At 41.5% G+C, this 22,819-nt stretch overlaps 1 protein-coding gene across 1 annotated transcript; it reads left to right on the forward strand.

Annotated features, from left to right (window-relative positions):
• The first annotated feature begins 2,625 nt into the window (after positions 1–2,625).
• LOC124115584 (dynein light chain Tctex-type protein 2B-like) lies at positions 2,626–22,346 on the forward strand. The gene is made up of 2 exons (XM_046476630.2): positions 2,626–2,680; positions 20,525–22,346. The coding sequence occupies exon 2, from the start codon at positions 20,566–20,568 to the stop codon at positions 21,163–21,165; it is 600 nt and encodes a 199-aa protein (XP_046332586.1). The 5' UTR covers positions 2,626–2,680; positions 20,525–20,565; the 3' UTR covers positions 21,166–22,346.
• Positions 22,347–22,819: the final 473 nt, after the last annotated feature.

Here is a 22,819-nt window from a genome sequence, read left to right on the forward strand (position 1 = left end):
AGCCGACTAACGGGATCGGGTGGTCAGGCTCGCTGATTTAGTTGATGCATGGCATCGTATCCCACTGCGTGTATCGAGCATTCAGTAATGTCCTTGTATAGGCTGCACCGACCGTCATGGTTTGTATTCCATAGGTTTCGTTTCTCCAGGAGTGACGCTGTCCCTGCACATATGGTGACAATATACGTGGACTGGACGTAGACTGACATTAGTCCCGGAAATAAAGTTACGTGTAAGGTTAAACAAAACCCTCGAGAATGAAGGAAACCACAAGTCTCTTAATTTCTAAACTTAGAACTGAGAGGGGATGAGTATATGCTGCTGGAGCTGAGAAGGGGATGAGTATAGGCTGCTGGAGCTGAGAAGGGGGTGAGTATAGGCTGCTGGAGCTGAGAAGGGGATGAGTATATGCTGCTGGACTTGAGAAGGGGATGAGTATATGCTGCTGGAGCTGAGAAGGGGATGAGTATAGGCTGCTGGAGCTGAGAAGGGGATGAGTATAGGCTGCTAGAGCTGAGAAGGGGATGCGTATAGGCTGCTGGAGTTTAGAAGGGGATGAGTATAGGCTGCTGGAGTTTAGAAGGGGATGAGTATAGGCTGCTAGAGCTGAGAAGGGGTTGAGTATAGGCTGCCAGAGCTGAGAAGGGGGTGAGTATAGGCTGCTAGAGCTGAGAAGGGGATGAGTATAGGCTGCCAAAGCTGAGAAGGGGGTCAGTATAGGCTGCCAGAGCCGAGAAAGGGTGAGTATAGGCTGCTAGAGCTGAGAAGGGGTATGAGTATAGGCTGCTAGAGCTGGGAAGGGGGTCAGTATAGGCTGCCAGAGTCGAGAAAGGGTGAGTATAGGCTGCTAGAGCTGAGAAGGGGATGAGTATAGGCTGCTAGAGCTGGGAAGGGGATGAGTGTAGGCTACTGAAGCTGAGAAGGGGATGGGTATAGGCTGCTGGAGCTGAGAAGGGGATGAGTATAGGCTGCTAGAGCTGAGAAGGGGATGAGTATAGGCTGCTGGAGCTGGGAAGGGGGTGTGTATAGGCTGCTGGAGCTGAGAAGGGGGTGAGTATAGGCTGCTGGAGCTGGGAAGGGTGTGTGTATAGGCTGCTTGAGCTGGGAAGGGGATAAGTGTAGGCTGCTAGAGCTGAGAAGGGGGTGTGTATAGGCTGCTTGAGCTGGGAAGGGGATAAGTGTAGGCTGCTAGAGCTGAGAAGGGGGTGAGTATAGGCTGCTTGAGCTGAGAAGGGTGTGTGTATAGGCTGCTTGAGCTGGGAAGGGGATGGGTATAGGCTTCTGAAGCTGAGAAGGGGATGAGTATAGGCTGCTGGAGCTGAGAAGGGGATGAGTATAGGCTGCTGGAGCTGAGAAGGGGGTGAGTATAGGCTGCTAGAGCTGAGAAGGGGATGAGTATAGGCTGCTGGAGCTGAGAAGGGGATGAGTATAGGCTGCTAGAGCTGAGAAGGGGATGAGTATAGGCTGCTTGAGCTGAGAAGGGGGTCAGTGTAGGCTGCTAGAGCTGAGAAGGGGGTGAGTGTAGGCTGCTAGAGCTGAGAAGGGGGTGAGTGTAGGCTGCTAGAGCTGAGAAGGGGGTGAGTATAGGCTGCTGGCGCTGAGAAGGGATGAGTATAGGCTGCTAGAGCTGGGAAGGGGATGGGTATAGGCTTCTGAAGCTGAGAAGGGGATGAGTATAGGCTGCTGGAGCTGAGAAGGGGATGAGTATAGGCTGCTAGAGCTGAGAAGGGGATGAGTGTAGGCTGCTTGAGCTGAGAAGGGGGTGAGTATAGGCTGCTGGAGCTGAGAAGGGGATAAAGATCGAATAGGGTGAATGTTTTTTATGTTGAATATATGCTCAGGCGTCCGTAAGAGAGATTATAGTGGACGCACCAACCTGTGAAAAATTCCGTGTCAGTGATACTAGTATATACCGTGTGCGAAATACGCATCAGTCGGAAAGCGCACGTTAAATCTCCAAATTAAGTAAGTACTAGTATATAGAGTAAAATGAAAATAACGAAGTCAGTAGATGCCTCTGTACGTAGAGAATAAGTCAGCATAAAGGTAATGTCTGGACGTCTAAAAATGAAAAGTCGAACCCATTAATGAAAAAAGTACAGTTTAGAAAAATACGTACAATGTAATGATTGGGTTTTTTAATTTTATTTTTTTAATGTAATGTTTGTTTTGTTTGGGGTGGGTGGGTGTGTTTACGGTATGCTAATTTCATAAGTGGTATTTGGAGAATGTATGAACGAAATTACGACATAATATGAAGGTGGGTAATATTCTTTCCACTATTTTATATATTTACATAGATATCGACAATAACCGTGTGCGTCTGTGATTCCATGTCGTCAGGTCTGGCATGTCTGGTACCGTCAACACACAACTTCCTCGCGTGACCATGGTTACCGATACACTCTAATGTCACTGGGGCACATTTGCAATTCAGAAGCATTCAGCCAACTATGTCATCTGTCACAGCACAATCCATTCTTAGCCACAAGTGATTCTGTCGATTTCCCAATGCATGTCCTTTGAAACTGCACTTTATATTCAGACTTGAATAACACACGTCAAACACGGTAACCGCCGCATGTTTTCACTGCGAAAGATTGATCAGAAGGGAGATAACTCTATCACGGTCGAGTTGCCTTCTTATTCGTTGCTCCCCCGGGTTTTCAGAAGGCGTTAGGTGAGTGTAGTGCGGTGTCGTCTGTCGGCAACCAGCTCCGTAAACGAAAGGCAACATTTATTTACATGGACAACAGTTTACTCGAATAAGTAAACAATATCAACTAGAAGGTAAGATACTTTATCAAACACGTATTCGTCTAAATCGGATAATACCAATTTAGAAAGTAAATTGATCATATCTTAGTTTTACATATCACTCATATCATCAGGAAATATAGCTGATATTTGTAAGTCAGACGAATCGTTTTCAGGACTCCCATAGTGACATATCGCAAACAAGATGAACGACAGTTAGGTTCCTTCAAATTGCCTTGCGACGGTGGGGTAGCCTAGTGGTGGAAGTATTCGCCCGGGCGCTATAGGGGACTGGGGTTCGATTCTCCACATTGGTACAATAAAACATATTCAACAATTTTTAGGAATATTGCTAAACTCGGCATTAAACTCTACTCGCTCACCCAAATTCGATTCTTGCATCACTGGTGCGTGTTTGAATTATCGCAAACTTTGGGCGGAAGGTCGGTGGTTCGATCCCCGGTCACGTCATACGAAAATAACTTGAAAGATGTTACCCTGCCTGGCGCTCGACATTAAGGGGATAAAACAAGGACTGGTCGTCTCGGGGTCATTATGCTGTGTCTGATTGGGGTATTCATGTTAAACTATTCATGTTAAATGTTATCTAAGTGGGTTAGCATGCTAAAACCTGCATTACCCTTAGTCCGGACTAATAGTACTTAAGCACACATGCGGGCACGTCGCTATATGCATACAATAACCTTGAATACGACGTACGACGTTAAACGCCATACCTCACCTTACTTTGAAACAAAATTCATGTAGTCTGCATGTTGGTTAAACAAAAGATCCATGTTTGGGGGTCGTCCTTATTCACGAAGACAAACTCATAAAGTGTCTGTACTAGTGTTACGTACGTTCCTCTAACATCGCTGTGTTGTGCTGATCGAACATTAAGCTCGACAGTTTGCACCTATCAAGATAATTAAAGTTCGTGAACATGATTGTTGAAAATCAATCCTAAAATCACTGCCAATTAAGACCTCTCACTGCGGAAACGCAGACATCTACGTACCACGTGACATATAGACAAACGTGATCGGTATCTGGAGAAAGCGTTTCTCCCGCACGCACCTGTCTTTGAAATTTATAGATAAAATCTCATGAAGACATGTTGACATAGAATTAAGAGGGAAATTGATCTGTGTGACAGGTATGTTTACGACAGGGCTTGGCGAAAGGGGAATTCATTGTGCAGTCGAGGAGTTTCTTGAACACAAACAAATTTTCCTTTATGCGGTCGCGTTGAGAGGCACTTGCATTGCCCAATTTAAGAGCTTTCCTGAACCCATCAACATCATCGATTGTTCGTGTCACCCACAGCTGCATGCGTCACAATAACCAGCACAGATTTTGTCATCGCAGAGTTGAAAAAAAGCTGTATATTATATATTCCCAGTTGTTCGTGGGAATGGCTTTAATAATGTTGTCCTAACAACCACAAACATAAACATACCATGATTGAACCCGATCGAGTGAGTGAGAGAGTGAGTTAATATTTAAAGTCACATCGGCACTATTTCAGCCATATCGTCACTTGAGCAAGTTCAGCATTTATATTATATATAAACACCTGTAGTCAACAACAACAACAGCAACAACCTGTCGTAAACAACAACTTGCAATATATCACAAATTATAATTACAAAACTAGTTTTAGAACAATAAAATGATCAGATTATAACAGACGACACATTATAAAAACGGGCTGTAGATCGACAGCAACCAAAGTTAGGCCACCATACTAGGGACCATGGGGGCTTACAGTACTTCTGCTACCTACATGGTACATGATTTACACCACCACCCTGGCTACTTGGGATGATCAGAAAGAATAGCCAAACAGTTAAAATCAACAAAAAATACATTAAAATCACAGAGAAATGAAAAGATTCTTTGAATGAGACCGGACTTGAACCCGATCGAAGGGCCCATGACTAGGTGTAGTGTAAAGTATGGAATGGCTATTGGAGTGGAAATTGAATACTGGAATGGAATTTTAAATGAGACAAATGGAACATACCCTATTTACAAACAAGTCCCAAGTCTAATATGCTAAGACAGTTTATAAACACCTGTCACCGACATATGGCAAATATGTGTTTGTTTGTTTGTTTGTTTCCGCACTCAGCAATGTTCCAGCTATATGACGGCGGTATGTAAATAATCGAGTCTGACCCAGACAATCCGGTGATTGACATCATGAGCATCGATCCACGCAATTGGAATACGATGACATGCATCAACCAAGTCAGCGAGCCTGACCACCCGATCCCGTTAGTCGCCTCTTACGACAAGTATAGTCGTCTTTTACGGCAAGAATGGGTTGCTGAAGACCTATTCTACCCCGGATCTTCACAGGTCTTATATGGCAGATAAGTTACGGGGGACGTGGGTGTCAGTTTCTCTCATTAGCCATTGCCCCCACCAGTGCTGAGGGAGAGGAGACACACCTAGATGAAAAAAACACCATTTTTTTCAACACAGTATCTAATAACTTATGATAATCTAAGGAGGCGCAACAGAACACCGTGTAAAAAACCAAACGATATATTCTGGTTTATTTGATATTTATCATGTTTATTATCGTCAAACAAAAGGAATCTATAATGTCTGTCCATTATTACAAATGTAACAGACCAATCTTGCACAAGTCTCTACGGCAATGTGGGAAGCCTTTTACAAACTCTCAATACATTTCACTTTGTTGTGTCAATAAGTATCTGTTTTCTGTTTGTTTTCAGTGTGAGATGAGTATATTCCATTTTTTCCCATTCCCATTCCAGTATTCCAATCCAAATTCCATTTCAAAATCCAGTCATTACTTTACACTATGCCCTATGACTGTACGTGAATACGGAGTTGCCATGGCAACTGACGAACATGTGATTCTGTATTCTACCCTAAACAAGGAGTTACTATTTGTAAACTTGTTTGTAAAGACCTTGTGTGTTCATCTGTACCAAACATATCAAAGAAGTAGCATTAATTAAGGAAATATATACATAACAAGGGTCGTTATCAAGAAGCCTCATCCTTTTTATATAACATGACGAAGAATGTTTTATCTGTAATACTGCGTCCTAGAAAGAATATGATACGTTTGAATATAGTGAATTCTGTACGTCACCTCGTGTGGTAGATTTTACAAGCTCTTCCAGTGCTTCCGATTTCGCACACGGGTGTCCGCGAGACGCAGCACTGATACAACAATATTGAAAAATATGTAATATATGGTGTCAAGTTGTATATTCCCACCATGCTCCACACAATATAGGCTCGTTAACCATCCGATGTACCCAAAACACAATATTAAGAGTAATGATATAACAATGAGAAAATAAACTACATGTAAGATCTTTGGTCTACTTAGCACCGATACAATGCGTCACCCCCCACCGAGTTCTGGTAAAGCAATTAATCCTACTTGTAGGTTGCCTCATTAGCCTGCGTTGTATTGGAAGTGGTCGCCTAAGTGGGAAGCACTCCCGGGATTGGGGTTGAGTGACTGCGACTCGGGCATTCAGTCACACATCACCAAGAGGTTACAGTCAGCAGTGTCCCACAACACAGGTAATGTGATCGCGCTGCAGATAGGCATGTTTTTATGTTATGTGAATCCTAACACATGTTAAGTTATCACAATCAAGGTGGTATGGCGACGCCCTGACTATTAGGGGCATGCGTTAAGCTCGACTGGTGTTCGTCTTGTACATTATAATTACGGCAGATGAAGTTGCACAGTGTAAAATAACTGTATATGTCGTGGTGTTTTTTAGCGGCGTTATTACCATTATATACTCACCGCCAAAAGAGACGCGAAGATATTGGTATGTTGTGTGAACCGACGCTCAAGAACGCATCAATTGATACGTCATAGATCCATGACTTGAGATGCACCATTAATATTTGTCTCGTGCAGGATTAGCGTGTAAAGTTTGGAAATCACGTGCAGTGTATCGTGATAAGAATAAAGACACTCTGTGGTAACACTTGACTTATGGTTAGTTTTGTCATTAAGTGGTACATATTGGAAACATCTCTTCATAACGTACAGACTTGCCTATACGTTTCTATGGTTTGTGTTTCTTTTGGCAGTGAGCATATACCATTCTGTTCAATATTTTTCTTGACAAAAGTATACTGTCAGTATTGTATTGTTAGTATGTTGTGCCGTACTATGGTATTGTTAGTGTATTGTTCTTGACTATGGTACTGTTAGTGTATTGTTCTTGACTATGTTATTGTTAGTGTATTGTTCTTGACTATGGTATTGTTAGTGTATTGTTCTTGACTATGGTATTGTTAGTGTATTGTTCTTGACTATGGTATTGTTAGTGTATTGTTCGTGACTATGGTACTGTTAGTGTATTGTTCTTGACTATGGTATTGTTAGTGTATTGTTCTTGACTATGGTACAGTTAGTGTATTGTTCTTGACAATAGTACTGTTAGTGTATTGTTCTTGACTATAGTACTGTTAGTGTATTGTTCTTGACTATGGTACTGTTAGTGTATTGTTCTTGACTATGGTATTGTTAGTGTATTGTTCTTGACTATGGTATTGTTAGTGTATTGTTCTTGACTATGGTATTGTTAGTGTATTGTTCTTGACTATGGTACAGTTAGTGTATTGTTCTTGACTACAGTACTGTTAGTGTATTGTTCTTGACTATGGTACTGTTAGTGTATTGTTCTTGACTATGGTATTGTTAGTGTATTGTTCTTGATTATGGTACTGTTAGTGTATTGTTCTTGACTATGGTACTGTTAGTGTATTGTTCTTGACTATGGTATTGTTAGTGTATTGTTCTTGACTATGGTACTGTTAGTGTATTGTTCTTGACTACAGTACTGTTAGTGTATTGTTCTTGACTATGGTACTGTTAGTGTATTGTTCTTGACTATGATATTGTTAGTGTATTGTTCTTGATAATGGTACTGTTAGTGTATTGTTCTTGACTATGGTATTGTTAGTGTATTGTTCTTGACTATGGTATTGTTAGTTTATTGTTCTTGACTATGGTATTGTTAGTGTATTGTTCTTGACTATGGTATTGTTAGTGTATTGTTCTTGACTATGGTATTGTTAGTGTATTGTTCTTGACTATGGTATTGTTAGTGTATTGTTCTTGACTATGGTACAGTTAGTGTATTGTTCTTGACTATGGTATTGTTAGTGTATTGTTCTTGACTATGGTATTGTTTGTGTATTGTTCTTGACTATGGTACTGTTAGTGTATTGTTCTTGACTATGGTACAGTTAGTGTATTGTTCTTGACTATGGTATTGTTAGTGTATTGTTCTTGACTATGGTATTGTTAGTGTATTGTTCTTGGCTATGGTATTGTTAGTGTATTGTTCTTGACTATGGTACAGTTAGTGTATTGTTCTTGACTATGGTATTGTTAGTGTATTGTTCTTGACTATGGTATTGTTAGTGTATTGTTCTTGACTATGGTACAGTTAGTGTATTGTTCTTGACTATGGTATTGTTAGTGTATTGTTCTTGACTATGGTATTGTTAGTGTATTGTTCTTTGCTATGGTATTGTTAGTGTATTGTTCTTGACTATGGTATTGTTTGTGTATTGTTCTTGACTATGGTATTGTTAGTGTATTGTTCTTGACTATGGTACTGTTAGTGTATTGTTCTTGACTATGGTACAGTTAGTGTATTGTTCTTGACTATGGTATTGTTAGTGTATTGTTCTTGACTATGGTACTGTTAGTGTATTGTTCTTGACTATGGTACAGTTAATGTATTGTTCTTGACTATGGTATTGTTAGTGTATTGTTCTTGACTATGGTACTGTTAGTGTATTGTTCTTGACTATGGTATTGTTAGTGTATTGTTCTTGACTATGGTACTGTTAGTGTATTGTTCTTGACTATGGTACAGTTAATGTATTGTTCTTGACTATGGTATTATTAGTGTATTGTTCTTGACTATGGTATTGTAAGTGTATTGTTCTTGACTATGGTATTGTAAGTGTATTGTTCTTGACTATGGTACTGTTAGTGTATTGTTCTTGACTATGGTACAGTTAGTGTATTGTTCTTGACTATGGTATTGTTAGTGTATTGTTCTTGACTATGGTACTGTTAGTGTATTGTTCTTGACTATGGTACAGTTAATGTATTGTTCTTGACTATGGTATTGTTAGTGTATTGTTCTTGACTATGGTACTGTTAGTGTATTGTTCTTGACTATGGTACAGTTAGTGTATTGTTCTTGACTATGGTATTGTTAGTGTATTGTTCTTGACTATGGTACAGTTAATGTATTGTTCTTGACTATGGTATTATTAGTGTATTGTTCTTGACTATGGTATTGTTAGTGTATTGTTCTTGACTATGGTATTGTTAGTGTATTGTTCTTGACTATGGTACAGTTAATGTATTGTTCTTGACTATGGTATTGTTAGTGTATTGTTCTTGACTATGGTACTGTTAGTGTATTGTTCTTGACTATGGTATTGTTAGTGTATTGTTCTTGACTATGGTACTGTTAGTGTATTGTTCTTGACTATGGTACAGTTAATGTATTGTTCTTGACTATGGTATTGTTAGTGTATTGTTCTTGACTAAGGTATTGTAAGTGTATTGTTCTTGACTATGGTATTGTAAGTGTATTGTTCTTGACTATGGTATTGTAAGTGTATTGTTCTTGACTATGGTACAGTTAATGTATTGTTCTTGACTATGGTACTGTTAGTGTATTGTTCTTGGCTATAGTACTGTTAGTGTATTGTTCTTGACTATGGTACTGTTAGTGTATTGTTCTTGACTATGGTATTGTTAGTTATTTACCCAGCGCTCTACTGCTGTTGGTTGGTGGTAAAGCAGTTAGCGAATGTGAAACTGTTTAGTTAGGATATTATCAGGAATATATTTACTTCAGAAAGCAGAAAATACCGACAAGAACCGTTTAGATAATATGGACACATCCTGTTCATATTTTTGCAAAATATACTTTCAGTATATCATTTTCAGTATGACATTACTCGACCAATATATAGATATTACATTACCCTCACCATGACAATTCAAGTGAGACACCACTGGCCCTCTCCGTTGATGTGGCACGCGGCTTTTGCACACAAGGTACATGTTTATACCTATTTCATATCGCATAACAAAATCATAACAAGGGTAAAAGTTGAGTTGGGGCAATTCGCGCAGGCGTGTTAGTATCGAATGCAAATAAGAATATAGGTATAGGTATGTTAACAAGATGAAATGAGTGAGTGAGTTGTTTTTACGCTATCACAGCGTGCTAACAGTCTAAACATTAATAGGTCGTATATCCTCTGCACGTCCAAACAGGGTTTAAACCTAATTTCCGACCATAATGCATTAAGGGCTAGTCACGTGACCCTTTATGGAAACCGTACCACGTGTATGGATATATTGAAAGCTCTTCGACAGTATCACTAAAATAAATTAGAACAAAGACGTATATAGATAGATTTGATCGATCCCAAGGGTATTACCCCAGTGACTGCACATTGGAAACTCCATTCGTGACCAATTCATGTTATTCCGGGACAAGCCGAATTGCGACTCCGGCCCCTCTCGTGGCCATTTTTGTGACCGGGTTCCGTCTAAGCGCAAAGGAGCATAGCTAATGATTCACGGTATATTTCCCCATATATTATATAATTTCGGATGCAATTTAAAGCACATCGGGACATGCGGTATTATACAGTATGATTGAACACATATAGCTGTATCTTGGGTTTATTTTTAGATGCAAGACATATGTAAAATCAAAAATTATTCCTGAGGGACTCTTTAACCGAAGAACTTGAAATCATACGCGCATTTTGATTGGTTGGTCGTATTTTCGCGCACAGCAATCATCGATAGAGGGATGAGTCTTCTTGCAGGTTACGGAAAGGGGCGAGTGGTGACGAATGTGGAAACTCATCCTTCAACCTATTTCAAGGGATTCATTTTTGTTCTTCGTATACAACCCTAATTCCAACATTTCTTGTAATCCCCGGTAATCCAAGGGATATAAAGAATAGCTATATACAAGTGACGAACCATTTTCACTCACGCACCATCAACACTGGATAGAAATATTATGACACATGTATGCTATTCATTTACTGGCTCGTGTATTTTGGCCAGTAAGTACGACAATAAGTAAAGACCGAGAGAGCACGGAGTACGAGTATCCATGTGGCGGGCGTTGTCATGGCATACAGAAGGTAGGGCGGTGGTACCACAGCCACCCATGTGACGAGGCGGGACAATGCCGAGTAGAATGCACTCTTTGTATATATGTAGCAACTAGGTCTCTAGAAGTTACTGTGCACAATGACATCTGTTTGTATAACGTTCGATTAAAGGAGTTGCGTGGGTCGCATGTTATATATGGTTTGGAATACAAATATTAGCATTATTGTTATAGAATGGGTAAATAAGTACGTAGACCATGTTGCATGTGCCCCTGACCTGCATAGATAATATCCAACATTGCAGTATACCCCGACATGTAATAGAGGCAGTTGTATAGCGCTGGTGTCCAGAATCCACTGCTCAAACGCATTTTGATATGGATATTGTACCATAGCTCTGGACCAGCCTTTGCAAAAAAAAAGAATCATTATCAAATGATTTTTTACCGATTTTGTTTGAAACAATCGGTAGGTTTTGATCTTCAGACAATGTTGATCTGGTAGGCTGGTATTTCTCGATTAGACCTTTGATGTTAGAAGCACACAGAGCACCAGAGCTTGTACACCAGAGCATGTGTCTTGGAATCAATGTCCCCTTTGACTGACAGTCAGTGTCATGTAATGTAACTTCCGGTTACTAGATGCTACTCAGCCATGCGACTGAAGGCCGTATAGTACAATCGCTTCTGTCGTCTAATCGGGTGTTGGTTCGGGAGACCCCAAAGCAGTTCATTGCTGTAGTCTTGAAGTGATGTTACCAAAGCCAGGCTTGCTTTTGCATCCTTTTTCATATAATTCCTGAAAAGGCAGATGCATCTTCTCGAGGCAAGGGAGTTAACTGACTATAAAAGTCCAACTTTCCCAGGGTCGATCCCAGGGTCGATCGTAGCGACACCAGTGCCTATTACGAGTTATGTCCCTTCTATGTCCCTCCTACTGACCAATCAGATTCCACGTCTTATATCACTTGCATTTGCTTCAAACAAAATGGCGGCGCCCAGTAAAGACGATCAGATCGACAATCAAAATTTGTATGGTGATAAAACGGGTCTTACTTTCCGAAGTGCATCAAATCACGTGAGCCCCTTGATTAAAAACATAAAAAGATTTGGGAAATATTTGTTGTCGCAGAGTTGAGGGAACAGATGCTTTGCAAACCTGCAATCGACCGAAATCTACACGGCAGTTTACAAACCGGATGTCGATTTCGTTGCGCGATAAAGATTGGACTATTCATAAACTCGTTAGTCCAGCCAAATTATAACTCCATTATTCCAGCCTAGTTCGGCAAGGGGGGGGGGGGGGGGGGGGGGGGGGGGGGGGGACTGGACTTTAATAGCCAGTTAACTCCCTTACCTCGGGAAGATGCTCCATCGACAGATTGAAGCCGGCCATTCCTGACACTCGCCTCACTCGTGACTTAGTGAGTTGGGTTTAACGCCGCCTTTAACAGTATTCCAGTTATATCGCGGCGTGTCAGCTTAATGTGGGAGGAAAGCCCGAGGTGATGCAGGTCTCAGACGTTTACCACTTCGGTGAAACCCACGAGCATTGGTAGGGTGCTGACAAACCTAGAAACATAATCGGGCGAACCGGGAATCGAACCCACAATCATAGGTTTCTTGCATACCCAAGGGACGCAACTCTGCATAGCGTGCCCCCTCTCGGTGCTTTGACCAATCTTGCATGAAGTGCATGTCTTATGTTCTTTACAATTTTGATGTTACGGCTCTATCAACTAGGACACTCGTGAATGAAACCGTGGCTGGTAGTTCCTCTAGGTCTAGCTGAGCCTTCTACGTAACAGGTGACTAATGGAGGTTGACATGAAACAGTCGTACAGTGAGTGGCTAAGGTCATAAATAACCCACAAACCCTTTAACAATTATAAGAAACCCCTCCTAAAGGCAGATTACATAGTACGATTCCGACTATATCATAAGTATGTGTTTATGAATCACGATCAAATAGTGATGACACCAGGGCCCACTTGCACAAAGCGATCTTAGCGCTACAACTATTGTAAGCCTATGTTAAAGTATGGGAGTTACGATCATATTAGCGCTAAGATCGCTTTGTGCAAGTGGGCCCAGGTGTTCAAGAAGCCTGATCCACCCAGGACAGGCCGTCTTGAGGGCAGGATTTGGATGGGTTCATTTATTGCTTTACCTCTGATTTGGCACATGTCAAAATGTTCCAAGGACTAAAGATGGGGAGTTGGTCTTATTAAGGTTGAAAACAATTGCACCCTGTCGGGTTGGAATATGATTTATCGATCTTCCATTTTCGAAATTCAATTTCCGTTTTTCACTTGGTACAAGGATACCTGCCGTGAATAGGACGGCATTACTATTACTGACTCATGACGTCAGATGCAATATGTATTAATGTTAATGTCATTTAGAAATTATGTCCGCCAACACTTTGTTTTGTTAGATGTTGACTCTTAGTGTTAAGATCTCTTTGTGGAACGAGAACGAGCACAAAATGAATGTTTCATGGCCCATGTGACCTGATTTAGTTTTATTTTGTTTACCCGACTGTAAACATTGTTAGCGGAACGTTGACCCTCTTCTCTATAATAATTCTACAAGTAAAATGTTGCAACAAACATGACTGAATGATCCCATTCACATATAACGTCAAGAATGGCCATAAACACTGGCCTTCACACACTTTCCAAACATGGCCGACTGTCGCACATATTTATGAAAGTCACTAAAGCGAAGCGAAACGGAGATCGTGCAAGCGGACTGAAAGAATATCAGATAAATATTCCGATCGATCGGTTAATCAATAGGTGTCCCCCGATCAGGACCCAGGCTGAGAATCGGATCAAAGAATTATATCGATTTCGAAGGTTGCGCTTAATCATCCAATGTCGCAGCGGCTGTGGCAGCCATGTTGGATGCACGTTGATAGGAATCTTGGGTTCACGTGCTGTGTAGTCATTTACCCGTCTTCCTGGAGCAGACGACACAATGAGCTGGATCGGGACGGACAGTGAACCACACACTGATGGACGCTGGCACCGGAAGTTCGGTGTGATTACAAATATATAGGATACGAATCAATAAATGTGCGTCAGTAACGAGATGTATGCGCAACACGCTCGCAAGTAGTGTTATTATTCAGGGTCACATGTTCCATATATTTTATATTATTTTTCTATCTCATGGGTAAAGGCGGAGGGATAACCTGGTTGTTAAAGCGTTGGGCTATGCCGCCGAAAACCTGGGGTCGATCTCCCAAAGGTACAATGTGTGAAACCGATTTTGGGTGTCACCCGCCGTGATGTAGCTGGCGTGTTTCTAGCAGCGGCGTAAACCCTACTTATTCACTCAGTCTGTTAAAGAGGTTACGTTATGTCATTCTCAATTAAGTGAACGCAAAAAAAATAAATAATAATGTCTAACTTTTGAAATTATCTCGTTCGTTTTTAGGAAATATACTTGGTTTATGGTTTTTGGGGGGCGCGGGTGGCATAGTCGTCTAAGGCGCCGCGATGCGCTGTGCAGAGTTGCGTCCCTTGGGTACGCCAGAAACCTATGGTCGTTGGTTCGAATCCTGGTTCGCCCCGATTATGTTTCTAGGTTGGTAAGCTCAACCCGTGCTCATGGGTTTCACCGAAGTGGTTAACGTCTGAGACCTGCATCACTTCGTGCTTTCCTCCCACATTAAGCTGACACGCCGTGATTTAACTGGAATGCTGTCAAAAGCGGCGTTAAAAACAACTCACTCATGTTTTTCTCCGTGGGCAATATGTGGAAGGATGGGTCTCCAGTAAGAGTTTACAAGAGAGGCTCGGGGCGTCAGGTTCGGAGAACTGTCTTTGCGTGTCACCATTCCCCGATGGCATGGGTCGCTGATCGTGCTTTCAGTCACTGGATTGTCTGGACCAGACTCGAGTATGTGCACACTGCAATGATATACATGGAATATTGGCGATTCGGCGTCAAACAAAACTCACTCGTATAATACAAACATGAGGTGTGACTCGTTCAATTAATACCGAGCCGCGAGTACGTACAGACTACAAATAACAGTTAATTCTCAATCACACTTCACCGACAAATACACAATCGTATTCTTAAAACGTGATACCTTTCACGTTAATGCTATTCTCGCCCAATGGACATAAGCCGTTCACTATTCTCCGTGAGAAGTGGTCCGAGTAATTTAACACTTGGTTCACCAATGGACTGCGCCTCTGAATGACCCAAACACACAGTTATTCATTCGCCAACAGAGATGGGCCCAAACTGGTTGAGAAGATCAATGAGACTTCCACATATAGCCTGGTGTTAGGATCCGATTAGAAGGGTTCGCGGAGTTAACGGCCATTGTAGCCCATGTAAGGGATACACAATAGCAACCACTGTCATTGTAGCGTTGAGCTGCGGCAGGCATTTAGTAAAACAACGACTGGTGCTGCATATGAGACAGGACAGACCGACTCAGGGGTTGTCGCACACGCATGTCAGGGGCATAGTTCAGTAGAAGAGCCAGGTAAGTCTTGTGTCATATTTGATTATCAGGTGATGTGGTTATATAGAACACAGGAACTCGTTATTGGTCAGTAAATAAAAATATATACCCCCTATATGAAAGTAGAGAAAAGGAGCGTCACTCGCCATCTTGTTTACATTCTATACTTACATATCAATCTCATTAAAATCCTATCCCATTACGGGTCACGTCAGAACGACCTTTGGCGAACTTTGACCGACCACTGAAATGACTAACAAGAAGTCGACATCAGCCAATTAGAAAGCAGCTTTCTCGAGCTTTACGGCACTCGTTTCAACCTGGCGAGTTTTGAAAACTGAACAAACGAACATTCCGGAATGTATAATACATGGTTGAGATTGTTTCGCAGTGCTTCCCTCGTACTGTGCAACGCCTCCTCCGTTCAAATGTTTATCCCACGGAAGCGAGAGATAGGCGATAATTTTGACGGAATCAGTCGTACGGGCCGTAGATGTCGTTCGGAATACCCCGAACGTTTTCGAGGTTGCATGATGAGACAACACGTTCCGACTGTCACTTTAATAATCTGGTAAGCGACGCTTTGATTGGTCGGATTAAAGGTCGTCCTAACGTGACCCGTAATGGGATGTCCTCAGATCTGATTTTAATGAGATTGCTAACATATAGGGGTACATATTTTTTTAATTATCTGACCAATAACGAGTTCCTGTGATATATTACTACGTTCTGATAGACGGCGTCACCGGCAAGGTTGATACTGGCACTGTGGTAGGAGGTGCTGGTTGGCCTATCTGTTATATACACAGATAAACGACGCGTGAAATCCGGGGTAGAATATGTCTTCAGCAACCCAAGCTTGCCGTAACAGATGACTATGCTAGTTGAAAGAGACGACTAACGGGATCGGGTGGTCAAGTGCGGCGTTAAACAACAAACAAAACACGGGTAACGACACAATTCACGTTGTATTGTTATGTCGGTTGACTGAAGATAGACTTCGTGTTATGATAAAGACAGCATTGACGAAGGTTTGACACAGTCTTGATTCCGGCGTGAATCACATCACGACAGCTGTCGTGCAAACAACTCACTCACTCACTCATATTCGTACAATGCTTCTTGAGTGTTCTGAGGTTGATGACTGTCAAATGTTCAGATGATGCTTGGCTCCTCTACAGATAGTATTTGTCTCTTTTGGAAATGGCATTTTGCTGTTGGTGAGAAGATATTATATTTTTACGACAATAATTAGCTTTCATGGTCCATAACATAACTAATTTTTCTGAATGAATTGACTTGGTGTGAGGTTAAGGTCCCGTGGGATGAATTTCCCTTAAAATGGAATAATCATAAACTTACGTGAAGGGAACAGTTATGTCAAGGGAACAGTTGAGGTCACTTATCCTGCTTAAGAAAACAGCTCCACCGTTTGGCCTAAATATATTTTGTAGCAACGCTCGCCATACCCGGCGACCTGCTTCCTACAAGCGTCTCTCGAACTGTAAATGCCATGCCATATATGCAATAACTGATCCATTCATCGAACTGTGATTAGGATAATCCCTAATTGATAGATCGATCAGGGTCAGGTTTGGTAGAGAGACGGTGATATTGGTGATGTGATCCGCATCTGACAGGACTGCCCATGCCATGTTTCTCCTGAAGACAAAACCCCGGGAACCAACCGTCCGTTTCAGGACTTCTATATATCTTTGTTCAATCATCGATGCTCATGATGTCAATCACTGGATTATCTGGTCCAGACTCGATTATTTACAGACCTTCGTCATATAGCTGAAATATTGCTGAGTGCGGCGTTAAACAACAAACAAACATAATGGCTTCGCACATTACATCCGACAACGTGTGACTCATGGGACATTGTGTTTCAACACGTACCCCATCTCCGTCAACACCCTCCTATCTTATTAATGACGTAACACGTATGCCAATAGGAGTCTTGTTTACATATCCTTTAAACACATATTGACACGTACGGGGACATAAGAACCTTATTAGAGCTTTGTTTGATCTCGGTTGCCAGATAGACAGTGACTCATGGCAAACGTCTGAGGGTTATGGTCGAATATACAATAACACAACCACACAGCAGTGTGCATGTAGACATGTGTTCATATAGAACAAACTGCCTATACTTTTATACTCCCAAACACATACTTTTTATGCAAATTGTGTAAGTGGCTGGTGCTACCCTTGTCGTGAATATGAATATATATATATATACTTTACGCAATCCCAAATGCCACTCATGTTAACTAAGTGTTTATGCGGGATATATACTTGCATATATAGTCTGTACATGTCTTACATACCCTGATACAAACATATATCAAATACAGCCCATGCAAGTCTATAATGTTTGGATAGGCTAGACTGAAAATGAAGAGAGTCTCTGGGCTCCCTTTTATTATATTTTTTATTAAGATAATTGAACAACTGGTTTTTTTTCTGTACGATTTGTTCATTTCGGAGACTAGATGTTAGTCTAACTTGCATACGAACTAGGTTTTAACCCCCGCTTTGACTTCGGAATCGAATCGGACACATCGGCGATACAGATCACTTGTACCAGATCCGATCTCGGACGTTTCCAAACTCTAAACCACTATGATGACGTCACGATATTGTTCTTACAGTTGATTCTGAGTCTGGTCATTCTGAATGTGCATGTCAAAGAAGTAAGACCGACGCTACTATAGATCATTGTGGAATAGTATAGAGAAATTATGTATCAACCATAACATGGTTTAAGTCATAGAAATCACTCGAATCTGTTGATTCCGAAATTAGAATCAATTCGCCCGCTCATTCTACTTCCGGAATCAACTCGCCCGCTGATTCTACTTCCGGAATCAACATATTCGAGTGATTACGTCACCTCACGAAACCATGGTTCACCTGTGCCAGATCCGATCTCAGACGTGTCACCTCAATCAGATCCTGCATCATCACTCGTGGTTTGCCAGTACCAGGCTCAACCGGACCCGAACTAATTTACGAAGTATATCACCATTTTTTTAGCTTCCCGTCCCGTGTGACGCATGTCATGGTGACACCATCAGCTATGCTATCCTTGTAATAGTACCAGAGCAATATGTCCTTTATCCTCCGTCACAAACAATACTCCCAGCACTTATTCCCAGGCCACTGAACAATCACACCAGTCTACCACCTCCTTTAAAGTGTCTGATAGTCAGGGTGGTATATTTGTTGATCACAATTAGACAACCCCCCGAGTGCCTGCACTCCTCATCTAGATATAAACTTGTATATAGGTAATACGTGTCCATTTGTGTTTACTGATAGACTTTAGATAGTCAACCGAGAGACCGTCTGTGTGTGCTTTTGATCGCATATCAGACGCCTAGAGCAAACAAACTATCTACCGTTGACAAAACAGGTTGTGAATCAAATATCTCAGTTATTATATTCCACAACAAAAGGCTATGGTGTGTCTCAATACGAAGTGGTATGAGCCAGAACGCCCGGACTTTCGCCGTATTGTGGAGCACCAATCCCTGGCTTAATCGCCGAGCGTGTTAACAGAGCACCTGCTGGAGTTGTAACAACCGAGTTGACTAACACAGGCTGCCTGGTGTGAGTATAGACCTGTGTTCTCACAACGTACATAGTGTTCCTTTACAGCGCTTCTTGTCATATCCCATAGCGTATGTTGATGTACTCCCGCTAACAATGCATAGTCGCTTCAGCGTTTTAGTGACTTCGACGTTTAATAGGTTGAATTCCTGAATGTCCTTATCGACTTGTTCTGTGTCTTGTACATCATGTATGTCGCTTCTTCCATTATACACAACGCCTGTATGTGTATCACGTTTAACACACCTGCCTAGTGAAACAAGACTTAATGTGACCAACCAGAGATGTTTCGTTGTTATAACATAACCGTTCACGAGAGGATATATGTTTTTTTGCGTATGTTTTTTCTATAATATTATTAATAAAACTTACCAATAAATAATATATGAAGAGAGGTGCATTCCAGTTGTAAAATCAATATGTGGTGTCAGCTATTCACTGAGTAGTGTGTACCCCCATCTCACATACCGCGCCTGTAGGTTATGTGACATTACATATTTATGATTAACCACTTTTCAACGCATTCAATATATGTACGACCAATGGTCATACTCGTGTAAGAAATCAAGCGGGCGTTATTCTGTAAGGTACCACAGCCTTCTATACATGTTGATGATTCAGATTACAAAGTATTCTCCACCTATCTTCATAACCATAATCAAAAGAAAGTCGCGTTGTCATCTGTATTCCTACTGCGTTTTAAGCGTTTGATTATATAACGTTATCATTCAATTAACACCTGGGGACAACGTACACACAACTACCACGCCATTACGCTATGGGGTACCCCAAGCAAGGAGGGAAACACGTGTGCTCGAAAAGTGGAAGAAGATACCCAAACTTAAGATTTACCCAATGCGTAAAGTGTTCCTTAACCAAACGACTACACCTCATTTATATGTAAATGGACATTATTAGAAGAAGGGTGACCTTTTTAATGACCAAATGCTATGACCTCTGGTATTAGATGGCCGTTGCCAGTTCACTGATTATGCCCTGAGCACAATTCCACCTATAGATTGAGTTATTATTTTGTGATTGTCTGTCGAGGCAAGAAATCCTTGGAGACCACTGACTCACTATGCAGCAGAAAGCGCCATTCTTCCAATCGCTGTGTGTCTAAGATCTAGAACTAACAGACACTATTCAAGAAGACGGTAACCGATAGCCCTGCTTTCAGTGTGGGTACATGGTATAACAGATCTGGATGAAGGATCGCGAGATATATAGTTGTTGCCTAGAGTTGAACTTCAATATTATCTATGTGATTATTGTGTGTTGATGAATTTGTCGTGACGGAGTAAGCCTTTTCGGACAAACCATCCTGAATGGCTACAGCGGGAGTTATTGTTACAACTAATCTGCCCCGTCATTATCGGTCTTTAATAACTTGTATGACAAAAGAACTAATTTAAATTAATCCTAATCGGCTTATGGTTTTGCATTAATCACTGCATTTTGTTTTCAGATTGCTTGTGCAGCAGACGACACTGTGGAAATCGTGCAGCCATGTCTAGACTCACCATGGAGAACCTGGAGCAACTGGACGGTGCTAAGCAACCGTCACGGCGCATGTCTATAATGCCTCGTGATGGAGAAGGCATGACCTCGGGACCGTCGATCAGAAGGATGTCGCGAATGATCGAACCTCGACAGAGCGTTCAATATGGCAGACGTATGTCCCATGTGTCAAGAAGTAGCATATCCGGGGCGTCTTTCGGCGCCAAACACATGTTTGCTGCAGTGAAGATACAAAACACATTCAGACTCGGTCCGGATAAAGACGACAAATTCAACGCTTCGCGGGCAGAGCAGACGATGAAACGCGTGCTCGAGTCGTACTTGGATGGTGAACAGTATGACAACAACCTATGTAACAACCTGACCAGAGACTTGTCTGAAGTTATCAAAGCACGCATCAAGGATCTTGGCTTCAGTCACAGGTACAAATTTGTGTGTGTGGTTACCATGGGCGAGAACAGGAACCAGGGACTTGCCCTCAGCAGCCGTAGTGTGTGGAACACAGACACGGACAATTATGCATCTGCCACGTATTCTAAGGGCAACTTGTTCGCCGTGGCCCAGATATATGCAACATATTTTGAATAATGTAGAATATTTCATATATCATGTAATTTGAATCCCGACCGGCTTATGTCCAACTTGTGGAAATCCATGCATCTGAACGTGGGGACCACGTCGCCGCCATTTCTCCTCACATCGGGATAACAGAGACGGTTCCGAAGCAGCTGGAGTGTGAATCATTGCTATTTTTTGACCGATAAGGATATTACAATTTGTGAGAATGGATAATGAAATAATTCGTCTCATCTTACCCATTGTTTCTAAGGGGTGGTCGGGTAGCCTAGTGGTTAAAGCGTTCGCTCGTCACGCCGAAGTCCCGGGTGCGATTCCCGATATGGGTACAATATGTGAAGCCCATTTCTGGTGACCCCCGCCGTGATATTGCTGGAATATTGCTAAAAGCGGCGTAAAACCATACTCACTTACTCATTGTTTCTAAGGTCTCACCACTACGTCCTTAGTTGTACACGTAACAGGTTTGTGTATGTCGATGATTGTGGGTATCGTGATCAGATCCCTGTTATGTGGAACGAACTCCAGTTATTACAGATGACATAGGTCACGGTCACAACGTATTTACGTAACCCGACGTGACGTATGCAAGCACCTATCCATGTAGGTAGGCCTAGCGCCATTTAGCAACGACAAACTGTGATATATAGCGACTGCTTGTGTTTATTGTCATATAGCTGAACACTCAGTGTTGTCCAAAGTCATGTTGATCCTCCATAGTGTATTACTCCCTCGCGTTTATCAAGTTAAGGTCTATACAATGAACAACCCAATGTTGACCAACGCATGGATTCGTGCAAGACTGTCGTTCACGTTCCTCGATTCAAAAACATTCTATAATGTTAACAGTATTGAACAAGATGTGTGGGAATATGACTGGATTTCAAATTGTCTTGTTATATGATAATTCTATTCCGTCCGCAAAACTTTGATTTTTTACGGCAATTGTTTTAGCCAAGTATTTTACAGGTATATGTATGCCTTTTTAAAATGTATTTTATGTGTTATGATGAAACTCTTTCATGTTGAATATTTTTGTGAATATGTCTTTGTTATCATGACTTTATATAAAACAGTTTACAAGTACTTCACATATTTTCATTGTAAAACTGTGGATTCAAATTGAATGTTTGTGAATGTCGACAGATATTATATATACAAGAGCAAACGTATTAAATACTTCATATACACTATACATTCTTTTGTTCTGAACTTTATAAGATAGAGAAGTGTTATTTCATTATTGGTAGCGGGGCGGTCGGGTAGCCTAGTGGTTAAAGCGCTCGCTCGTCACTCCGAAGACCCGGGTTCGAATCCCGACATTGGTACAATGTGTGAAGCCCATTTCTGGTGCCACCCGCCGTGATATTGCTGGAATATTGCTAAAAGCGGCGTAAAACCATACTCACTCATTATTGGTAGCGATTGAAAGCAATTTTTTAAAATCATCTAACGGTAGAAATACAAGTTCTTCATGATGCACTGAACGTCAAATGTTCATGTACCCTTCCCTGACATGAGATGCACACATATATTAAATTTTTCTTGCTAAACTGACCGACCTATCCAATAAAATACCGAAAGGATATATTAATTAGGTCTTTGAAAGGCATTTAGAAGTGATACACATAAGGAAGAGAATTTATGGATGTCAACTTCTTTATTA

The sequence above is a fragment of the Haliotis rufescens genome, unplaced genomic scaffold (assembly GCF_023055435.1).
Source record: "Haliotis rufescens isolate VD_foot unplaced genomic scaffold, xgHalRufe1.0.p SCAF_2, whole genome shotgun sequence".
NCBI classification, from domain to species: Eukaryota; Metazoa; Mollusca; class Gastropoda; order Lepetellida; family Haliotidae; genus Haliotis; species Haliotis rufescens.

Excerpts from the sequence above, each read along its gene's own strand:
- LOC124115584 (XM_046476630.2), top strand. The coding sequence starts at position 20,566 with ATGTCTAGACTCACCATGGAGAACCTGGAGCAACTGGACGGTGCTAAG.